Genomic DNA, 11,282 nt, shown 5'->3' on the forward strand with positions numbered 1-11,282 from the left:
ATTGCAACATGTGCAACATCCCAATCTACTTTTAAAACATCCAGATGCAATACTTGTAACATACAAAAAAAGATAAACACTTGAGACATGCATCTGAAACACCTGCAACATACATGTAAAAAAACAGATAAAACATTGGGGATAGATGCTTGTAACATACATGTACAACCATTGTAACATATGCGACATCCCGATCTACTTTTACAACATCCGTGTGCAGCGGCGGATCCACGAATAATTTTAGGGGGGGGCTGAACAACACATATCTCTGATTGCTGCTCGATCTTAAGTCTCAGCCCCCCTACACTATAGAACTTTGTCTAAAAATTCATGAAGGCTCCACAGGGGTTCCACTGCTGCGGTCTGGGTAGGGGGGGCTCGAGCCCCCCCCCCCCCGCCCCACCGTTGGATCCACCCATGTCCGTGTGAAATAATTGAAACATACATCTGAAACAACTGAAACACTTGAAATATAAGTTTGCAACATGTCTGAGAAATGTCCAGAAATACTTAAAACGAGGGATGTGAAGAGATCCCATCTGATTCCAGTGCCGCTGCCGGTGGGGAGTTGAAGCGCTTTCACGGGGGCAGTGAGAGGTCGGGCACGCGGATGGAGGCCTCGAGGAACTCTGTGAGGACACGCTCGTCGTCGTCGGTGGAGCGCACACCGCACGCACCGCAGATCGGGGTGGATGCGGGGCTGCCACGAAACCCTGGAGGTCGCCGTCATGCCTGAGATGAGAGGGTGGGTGGGAGGGGATAGGGACGATCATGCTCTGCTCAGTCTGCTGGGTCGGTGGTGCCTTACCTGTTGCCACCTTTGTTGTGCTGGACTGATATGGGATCCGTGGTTGTGCGGGGTCATTTGGGCTAGCGTCGCGGCCCACGAATGGGAGCGTCCGAGCGGACGGACGTCCTATTCTAAGCATTTACGATATTCAATTGCATACCTATTATATTTATTATTTTTTACATTTAGTGTATATACCTGTATGTGTATAAAAAATCAACCTTTTTTTTGAGAAAATAAGAAAAAATCAAAATAAAAGCCGATATACACTGGTATTCAGAATTCAGCCCAAAAACACATTCTGCTTGCTTTCAGCCTGCCTCCTAATAAACGCCCCAAGGCCCACTGGCCCAATCTTCTCGAGCCGCTAGCGCCCCCATGTTCCCATTCTGCCCGCAATCGCATTCGCTCAGCTTCTCTTCTATTTTCCCGTTCCCATTTTCCAAACCCTCGGCGGCGGCCGGCCGGCGCAGTGCCTTGGGCGGCCGCAGCCCGCAGGTCTTCGTTTGCCAGGCGGCCGAGCGGGGTCCTGCTGGACAGGGTGGCGGGTTGAGGCAAACAGCGCCGCAGCGGCCGCGGGTCAGCTGCCAGCCGGCTGTTGCTGAGCGAGCCAGTGCGCTGGGAGGTCGGTCGGTGACCGGCTGCTGGGGCCCTGGGCGCGGCTGTAGGCGAGGGTCCAAGGTAGGAGGCCAACAACTGTGAATTGTGTTTTGTAAGTTAATTTGGTTAATTGGCTTTCCATTTCAATATATCATTGATTGCAATTGATGATTTTTTTTGTGAAACTGTGACAGAATTGCTAAGGCAATGAGCATTACTTAAGCGTATCTTACTGATTTTAAATCACTGAATTAATTTTAAAGTCCACGAGCGGTCCTTAAACTTTTAGGTCGTATCATACTTTTCAATATACTCTGGAAATGCATTTTTACGTCCCTAATCTTTGCTCGGGTACTGCTGCAAAGAAGAGACAATCACAAGCTAAAATGGAGAGAGTTACTCCATGTCTCTCCATCTACTGATGCTAATTGGTACTTCTACATGTTATAAACAATTTCAAGTTATGCTCAATTCTATGAAATTATGTTCAAATATGTGTTATATCTGGTATACATTAATAATATTATACAATTACTACTATGTGGTATTATACACACCAAATATTAGGCTTTCAATTGTAAAAAAACAGGCCTTTACATTTTGAATACCCAACCTCGAATCCTGGACCCGCCTGTTGATAGCACGGGATACGTCACTCCTCGCTGCAGGTTTATTGTACAAGGGATACATGCAACAAAAGTTGTGAACCCATGGCTATCCAAGAAGAAACCGTGGTCACTGAATCATCACCGTCTAGTGATCCACCTATCACTATTGGGTTGGCCGTGAGCAGCTCCAAGTCCAGCAAGTATGCAGTGAGATGGGCTCTGAAAAACTTTGGTACCAGAGAGAGGACAAGGTTCATGCTCATCCATGTCCGGCAAAAGGTCACACTTGTCCCAATCCAGAGTAAGTAGACATTCTTCAATTCAAATGTGTACATTCTCTTGCAGTTACAAATCTAGTTGGCAAACAATTTTTCTTGGTTCTTTGTAGTGGGCAACTATGTTCCTGTTGATCAATTGAGGGATGACATTGCTAGTGCATACGAAAAGGAAGTCGAATGTGAGGCCCAAAATATGCTCCTTATGTACAGGAACATGTGTGATGGGAAGGTTTGAGGCTTCTTTTCAAGACAGATTTTCTTCTTCTTTTGGAATTTTCACATTCTCAAGTGCACACTCAAACCAAATAAAGATAATGAGATAACTTGAATAACAAGAATGGGCAAGAATAATTAGGCACACCTTATGACTTAATTAATGCCAATCAGTAATAGTACTTTCAAGCATATCAGATAAATTTGTGAAAACAGCAAGCGACATTAACAAGCAATAATACTATGAATTTTTGAACGACCTGCTTTACATTTGTGATACCTTGGTGTTCAGGTTGAAGCTGAAGTATTGGTTGTCAAGGGTGATGATGTGGCAGAAACTATTTCAGGTGTTGTCTTAGCATGCCAAATCCACAAGCTTTTTGTTGGTGTCTCTTCTCAGGGCAACTTTATGAGGTACTCAATACTTGTTCCGTACTAATTAATTATGAACTGCATACATGAAAAGGTGCTAATTCGGTGAAATGGCTTAGGAAGTCCAAGGGCAATAGGACGTCCTCTCGCATATGCAAGTGTGTTCCAATATTTTGTATGGTGTATGCTATTTCAAAAGGTGGGTTGTCCATGGTTTATTCTCCCGGATCAGAAAGTGACAACAGTTCTAAGATACTCCAGGTCAACGAGAGTTCTAACAGTGAGCTTTCTTCAGATAAGTCATCAGTATCAAGTAAAGTCTCGGGAATTTCTATTGCGTTGTCAGGATAGAATAATAAATGATTCTAACTTGATTTATTTGTTATATTTCACAACCAGAGTAGTTGTGTGGAGCCTCCTTGTAATTGTAGCTGATATAGTCATATAGAGAGCTTGTTTGCTATGTTTGTACTTGAAGTTTGGGGCTCCTAGTTTCCTTTCTTGTGATCTAAATGGTGTATTGTGGGCCCTTTGGGTTTCAATGGGAAAGAAATGGGTGTCATTTGGTTCAGGCACAAACCAGTCCGAGAAATTTATCCTTTTCATCCCATGCAGATATTACACCTTCCACAATTTCCAGATCCAACTCGCTCGGTGGGAATCTGGACAGTCCCCCCTCTGCACATCATAATTGGCCACACTCTTTACAAGGACATCTCTCTGGAAGCACTTTAACATCTACTGTTGATAAAGATCAAAGTATCAGTTCTTGTACTGATGGATCTAGTAACTCACGGATCTCAGAAAAAAGTCCAACAGTGAGCAGGGCACTGCAAGAATTGATGCTCTCAGAGGATGAGGTTAGTCGTGCGTTTTCTTCAAATTTCATCTTACTGCATTATGGTGTTGAATCATTATACATGAGAATCCATGCCAGACCTCTATATCTGTGTCTCCAATTAGTTGTCTTTACTAAAGCAGCTCGGCAATCACATATTAGAATCTGTATAGTATTTATCCTTCTGGTTTCCTGAACTAATCTCTGTAATTTCCTGTAATTTGAAAAATATAGCACTTAAATTACATTACTAATCTAAGCTATTAATACTTCTTATCTAGGCAAGCACTCCTTGTGCCAGTGGTCAAATTTCTGCATCTACTAATTTGCCTGTCTCCGACAAAGCTCTAACTGTAAAGAGTGCGCTGCAGGGATTGATGCTTTCAGAGGACAAGGTTAGTTAATTTTGCAGTGTGCCTTTTTGTTCTCTACTGATATATGAGGCTGAATATTTTTGTTCGCCGGGAAGGTTTAGGGGTAGAATTGGGGGGATTAGAGGGGGAATTGAGGGGGAGGAGCGGCAGCCCTAGGGCTGGCCGCGCCTAGAGAAGGAGAGGGAGCGGCAGCAGCGAGGTGCTGCAGCCGTCCTGGCGAGGAACGGGCGGCGTGGCCGCTGCGGTGGTGGCTGGCGACAGCGCGGTGGGCTGCATGGCCGCTGCGAGGAGCAGCGAGCAGCGAGGGCGCGGCGGCGCAGGGCAGCAGCGGGCTGCTGCTGCTGCTGGCGGCGGCGCTAGGGCAGGGAGGCGAGAGGGCGGCAGCGCTATAGAGAGGGGAGGGAGATAGAGGGTTTTACCCCAAATTATTCTTGCTTAGAGCATCCTTCCTAAATGCTAGAAATAGAGATTTTGGTGAAAAACTACCCTCCAACAGCTTCTCTAAATGGTTATCCAAATATATCCATCTTTTATTCCGGATTTTTCGCTAGCCAAAAATAGAAGATGAGAATGACTCTCTAGAGTGCGCACGACATAAAGAAAACTGTTGGAGAGTGAAAAGATATAGAAAATGATTTTTATGCAAATGACTCTCCAAATGATGATTTAGAGAGTGAGATTTAGAAAGGCTCTTGGAGATGCTCTTAATTCTAAAAGATACATCTCCCTTTATATTTATAGGGAGGACTCGACTTGACTTGACTAACAGGTAATCCCTAGCTTCTGGACTCTTCCTAATACTAAACGTAGATGGGTCTTTCAACGCGCTACAGAACCCGCAGGTACTGTTCACGTTGGGCCCAATTGGCCTGACTTGGGCCCCATACCTCCGTAGCTCGTCATGGCTATATTGGTCAGTGACACCACTCCCCCCTTTTCCGCACAGCACGTCCTCACGCTGCATCGTTGCCTAGTTGTCGACGTCGTTCGTTGAAGAAGCTCCTCCTGGTGGTGGCGCCTGCTGTTGCTGAAATAGGGCCATGACGATGGGTGTCGGGGTTGGATTCGTGACACTATATCTCCAGCAGTTAGTTGTCTGTACTAAAGCCGCTGTGCAACCACATATGTGCCAACATTTGTACAGTATTTACCTTTTTCTAATAGTCTTTTGGCTTCTCAGATGTTTGCAATTTTCTTTACTTCAACAGATTTAACACTTGGATGACTTCACTTGTCTCATATTCTTATCTATTCAAATTTCTTAATTAGGCATGCACTCCTTGTGCTAGTGGTCAAATATCTGGATCTAGTAACTTGCCCATCACAGGCAAAGCTCCAACTGTAAGCAATGCACTGCAGGAATTGATGCTTTCAGAAGACAAGGTTTGGCCATGTAGTTTTTTTCACATTGATTTATGCACCACAGTACATTTTGTACCTTTATATCTCCTGCAATTACTTATCTGAACTAAAATAGCTAGGAAATTACATATGAACATCTTCATAGAGTAGTTAACCTTTTTTGGCTCATGAAATTGAATTCCATAGCTTTTGTAGTTCATAAAGAAAATAACTCTTTGTTTAATCTTAAAACTTCTTGAATAGGCAAGTTATGGCATGTTTTGCCAATTTCTGAACTCCCATAATTCTTATTTCCCCAACACAGGATAATGTCAATTTTGAGCTTGAAAAACTCAGGATTAAACTAGGACATATGAAAGGAGTGTGCAAACTTGTTCAGGACGAGTCTACCAGTGCTTCTCAGCAAGTAAGTTTAGAGGTACTGTTTCTCAATACAAGCAGCTAATTACTTTCCAAATTCACATAATCTTACATGTCTTCAACGTATGTTAGATGATTGACCTAGTTGAAAGACGTGCTCAAGAGGAAGCTCGGCTGGTGGAGGTCCACTACAGGATGAACACTACCATTGAAGCAGCACGGAAAGAGAGGGAGCAGCAGTACGCTGTAGAGGCGCAAGCCAGGCATGTGAGGGACCTTGCAAAAGAAGAAGCTTTGAAAAGGCAGAATTTGCAACTTAGGGCATCAAGGGAGGCTGATAATATGCAAAAGCTGGAGAAACTTCTTGAATTGGGAGGCAAGTCATATATAATATTTACATGGGAGGAGATGGAATCTGCTACATCATCGTTTTCAGAGGCACTTAAGATTGGATCGGGAGCTAATGGGACAGTGTACAAGGGCAAAATCCACCAGAAGACTGTGGCCATAAAAGTACTCAAATCTGATGACAGCCGCATTACCAAACATTTTGAACAGGAGGTATATCCCACACCATTGCAAAGTTAACAATTAAGTACGAAGATCATAATGGTACCAGTAATTAAATATTTACATATCTGTATTAACTTCACAAACGAAGCTAAGATCTGCGATGCTAGGATCCCAGCATGCAAGATCACTGCTGTATTGAAATCTAGAATAAAGTCCATGCATATACAGAAATAGATGCCTTATTTGTCATCTCATGTTAGTTCATGTTATCTCCATTAAATTTTTATGGGATGCACTCTCTTGCAGCTTGAGATTTTGGGTAAGACCCGGCATCGCCATTTGTTGCTGCTGCTAGGTGCCTGTCTGGACAGAGCTTGCTTGGTGTACGAGTACATGGAGAATGGCAGCCTTGAGGATCGGCTGCAGTGCAAAGGAGGCACAACCCCACTCCCATGGTACCATCGTTTCCGTATTGCATGGGAAATGGCATTGGCACTTATCTACCTACACAGTTCAAAACCAAAGCCAATTATCCACCGTGACCTCAAGCCTGCAAATATACTCCTTGACAGCAATTTCACTAGCAAAATTGGCGATGCAGGCCTTGCAACATTGCTTCCGTTAAGGGACGCTTCGTCAACACATACAATTCGAAAAGCAACAGATCTAGTTGGTACACTGTTTTACATGGACCCAGAGTATCAGAGGACAGGTCAAGTTTCAGCAAAATCTGATGTATACGCTTTGGGCATGGTGTTCTTGCAGCTTCTGACTGCAAAATCACCAATGGGGCTAGTTGACACTGTTGAGCGAGCAGTGGAAGAGGATTGCCTTATTGACATCCTGGACCAGCGTGCAGGAAAGTGGCCTGTGCGAGAAGCGCATGAGCTAACTCAGCTTGGCCTAAGTTGTTTGGAAATGCGAAGCAAGGATCGACCTGACCTGAAGTCTAAGGTTCTTGTAGTTTTAGAGCAGCTGAACAATATTGCCAGCACTGCCTGTGACTCAGTGCAGGCAGTCCCAACTGCACCACCAAGCCATTTTATCTGCCCTATACTCAAGGTATTTCTACCATTTCTATCATACCTAATTTGCATGAAAGGCGGACTAGGCAGTTGATGCGTTTAAAATAGATGAAGAACACTATTGTGTACCTGACTGAAAATTGAAAATAATTTTAGAAATTGAAGTATGTTATGGTGTACCTCATTTATAAAATCGAAACTACAGTAGGGTTTTGTTTGGCTGCGCACAAATCTACCCCAATCCATATAGCTTGGGAGGGATTGAGGTGGAAATTTAAGATAATTTTTACCTAAATTCCTCCTAAACCATGTGGATTGGGTTTAGATTTGTGTGCAGCCAAACAAGCCCTAAGACTTACAGGTAGTCCAAGTTACTCACGGCTTGATGTCCATTATTTTACTTGAAGGGTGTGAGATAATACTTGTGTATGTTTTTTTTTTTTGTTCTGCAGAGGATAATGCAGAATCCATGCATCGCATCTGATGGGTACTCATATGAGCGGGTTGCGATTGAGATGTGGCTTCATGAGAATGATGTGTCACCATTGACGAAGACACGACTTCCTGACAAAAACTTGGTGCCCAATCATGCTCTGCTGTGCCTGATCAATTGTTGGAAGGGAGAAGCAGGAGCTACTGGGCTCATTCGCTGAGCTTTACTACCCATGGATATTGCATTAGAAGCTAATTCCGTACAGGTTTGCCTTGATAACCTCCACATACAGTAGATACCGTGGTCAAGTGAGTTCTCTGTAAGTAGCAGTTTTGCAGCATCTCTTAGATGGTACAATGTGATAGATCCTGAAGGTTACTTGTTTAGCCCCAATTATAGTTCTGAATCTGTCGAGTATGACAGACACAGACCCTTCTTGACAGGGCATTTCCTCTCGGCGCTGCTTCATGTTTGCTTTTGTAATGGTTGAGACTATAGAGATCCGCTCCCCGACTTGTGCGGCTCTGTGATAGTGCCTAGTTGGCTGATGCGCCCATTTTTGCTCCCAATTTTAATGCTGCAAATATTTATTCGTTATTCGGTTATTCTCCTCCTCCCGTTGCTAGCCGGGCCTAAATCTGACGGGCCTCAACGCACTTGTTCCCTCGAAGGCTCGAAGGGCCTCGAAGCGCCGCTGACCTGCTGTTCCTCTCCTCCCGTTCAGGTGCAGAGAGGATATTAAAAAACCCCGGAATTATCATCACATATCAGCTTTTTTGAACATATAAAATCATCACAGATGATACATGAGCTGAGGTAGTCCCATTCCCATTTTCTTGTGCCGGTGCCTGCTGCCGACTTTGGCGCAGCAGCAGCAGCACCAGTGCACCACCACCATCAACAGTTCTGTCCAAAAAGACAGGTTGATGGGGATCAAAAGAAGGGACAGCGAGCGACGGCGATAGCCGCCGTGGGCGGCCGTGGCGGAAAGGCGGCGCCGCGCCGGATAAAGCGACAGGCGCGATTGTGTCGCGAGCCTTATGTCCGCATGCATATGCATGCGCCGCACATGCGCGCGTGGCTACGGGTCGGCGTCGATCGCCGTCGTCATAGCAGCGAGGTGAGGCGCGCACCAACTTTTGTCTCGATCGTCACCGGTGCGGCCAGATTTTATACCGGAACCGGATGTCGCCGTTGGAGAATAACCACCGGTCAAAAGGGCGGCGTGCAAAACGCATGCGTACGACAAGGTGAATCGCATGCACAAGCGCACCGGAAAGCAGAGGTGAACCGAGAAACAGAGGATGGTTCTGGGCGATCAGTAGCTAATACTCAGCTTATATAGAAGACTTAGATCGTCAAATGCAGTCACGGTCATGGCGCCGTCAACATGGTAGCCACTAAGGCAGTAGAGGTAGCCGACAACGCGCCCACCATGTCGTCAAAGGTAGCAGTAGCACAAGCGTGTTGCTGTGGCGGCGGTGAAGGCGATTGGGCTTCCCGTCGCTTACGGTGCCCCTCTCGATCGGTCTAGGGTTAGCAACTTCGGTGGGACATTGGTGGCTATAGTGAATCTCATGTCTTGTGCCCTAGCTTCCACCGTCCTTTTATGGTGTTGCGCGACGGGGCTCATCAGCCAGTAGAAAGGCTGAGTGTCCCAAATCGGGACGCGGGTCAAGGGCCCAATTGGTAGAGATCAACCTAATATTATCTCCCTTGTCTTATTTTATAACTTAAACTTAACTTCCTTTTTCTTTTTCTCATTCCATCATAGATCAGTGCATAGAGCATGCCTCATCGTCACGGTCAGTTGCCATTAGATTTAACAGTTACAATGCACCTCTCTGTTTTGAAACAGATACTCAACTAGGCTCTTAATATCGAGAAATCATAGGCTTTTCGTAAGCCCATGTCGACTGTGTGTTCTCTGAGCATACTGGGTGGTAAGCCTTTGGTAAGCGGATCCGCAAGTACTTACTCGGTACTTATGTGCTCAATGCTTTCAAAATGATTATGAATTTTCTCCTTTACAACATATAACTTAGTGTCAATGTGTTTGGCAGCACACTTGACCTGTTGTCTTATGAGTTAACTATTACCATTGTTAAATCCGGGTACTAATTCCCTTAACCTGCTTTTGTCTGTTCCTTAAGCCTCATGTCAAGCTATACTATGGTATGCATCATTAATGACACTACAACTGTTTCTTTGGAGTTTTTCCATAATAATACTACAACTACGAGTTTTAGCAACTACTGTGGATTTCACTACACATCTCGCCAAGACTTAACATTTATACCCTTAATTATTTAAGAGTACTTATTCTTTCTTACTCAGCATGAGGCCTATGATACTTTACAAAATTGCAAGACATTCTCAACTTCATTCCAGTGATCTATATCTGGACTGGACTTCTGCCAAAATATCCCGGATACGTAAACTACGTCAGGGTAAGTTCTCACTTGTACTTGTACACTCATCAAGCTTCCAACAACTGAAGCATATGGAACTATGTTCATTTGATCGATCTCATATCGATTCCTGGAACATTTAAAGTTCCCAAATCTATTACCCTTGATTATAGGAGCAGGCGTAGGTTTACTCGCATGCATACTTTATTTCTTTAGAATCTTTTCTAATTATGCCTTTGCGATAGTTCTAATACCCCTTTCTTTTATCTCGGTGAATTTTGATTCCTAGAACCAATGACGCTTCACCAAGATCATTCACATTGAAACTTGAGGACAAAACTTCTTCTTCTCCAATGACGGATTAACATCACTACTAGTGAGTAGAATGCCATCTATTCATAGGATGTGAAAAATGAATTTCCCATTCTTGAACTTCGCATAAACGCTATTGTCCTTCTTATTTTCTTTAAAACCCAAGCTTTCTTATCATTTCATCAACTTCAAATACCACTGTCTACAGACTTACTTTTAACCCATAAATGGATTTCTACAGGCGGCATCCCATACATTCTTTTTCTTCTATGATAAAACCTTTGGGTTGTGCCATGTTAACGTTTTCATACAAATCCCCGTTGAGGAATGTCGTCTTTACATCTATCTGATGTAACTCTAAATCGTAACGTGCCAATAACACCATTTTAATTCTAAAGAATCATTGCATGAGTCTGGAGAGAAAACTCTCATCGTAATATATTCATCCTCTTTGCGTAAAGCCTTTTGCTATAAAGTCATGCTTTATATCTTTCTACATTTCCTTTAGAGTCACATTTTATCTTGTAGACCTATTTAGAGCCTATTATTTTGGCTCCATTAGGAATTTCATCTAAGTCCTAAACATCGTTGGTATTCATCGAATTCATTTCAACTTCTATAGCTTCTTACTATTTAAACGAGTAAACGTTTCTCATGGCTTCTTCAAATGAGGTGAGATCACCCTCCATTTGAATTTCTTTACTAATATAGACTTCAAAGTTATCAGAAAAACTAGTTTACTAATTTTTTGAGACCTGGGGCCTCAGCTACTGGCACTTTCATATGGGGCTGT

The 11,282-nt window shown here is 43.8% G+C and overlaps 1 protein-coding gene across 2 annotated transcripts; it reads left to right on the plus strand.

Annotated features, from left to right (window-relative positions):
* The first annotated feature begins 1,194 nt into the window (after positions 1–1,194).
* On the plus strand, positions 1,195–8,322 carry LOC136546200 (U-box domain-containing protein 35-like). 2 transcript variants are annotated; one of them, XM_066538161.1, is made up of 12 exons: positions 1,195–1,471; positions 2,059–2,299; positions 2,387–2,505; positions 2,782–2,903; positions 2,981–3,174; positions 3,477–3,721; positions 3,981–4,094; positions 5,343–5,456; positions 5,740–5,841; positions 5,928–6,356; positions 6,615–7,370; positions 7,786–8,322. In XM_066538161.1, exons 2-12 carry the CDS (start codon positions 2,101–2,103, stop codon positions 7,984–7,986), a joined length of 2,595 nt encoding a protein of 864 aa, XP_066394258.1. In that variant the 5' UTR covers positions 1,195–1,471; positions 2,059–2,100; the 3' UTR covers positions 7,987–8,322. The 2 variants fall into 2 exon arrangements, with proteins under 2 accessions (XP_066394258.1, XP_066394260.1); XM_066538163.1 differs by having other exon boundaries at positions 2,981–3,141.
* Positions 8,323–11,282: the final 2,960 nt, after the last annotated feature.

This window comes from Miscanthus floridulus, chromosome 3 (assembly GCF_019320115.1).
Source record: "Miscanthus floridulus cultivar M001 chromosome 3, ASM1932011v1, whole genome shotgun sequence".
In the NCBI taxonomy this organism is placed as follows: Eukaryota; Viridiplantae; Streptophyta; class Magnoliopsida; order Poales; family Poaceae; genus Miscanthus; species Miscanthus floridulus.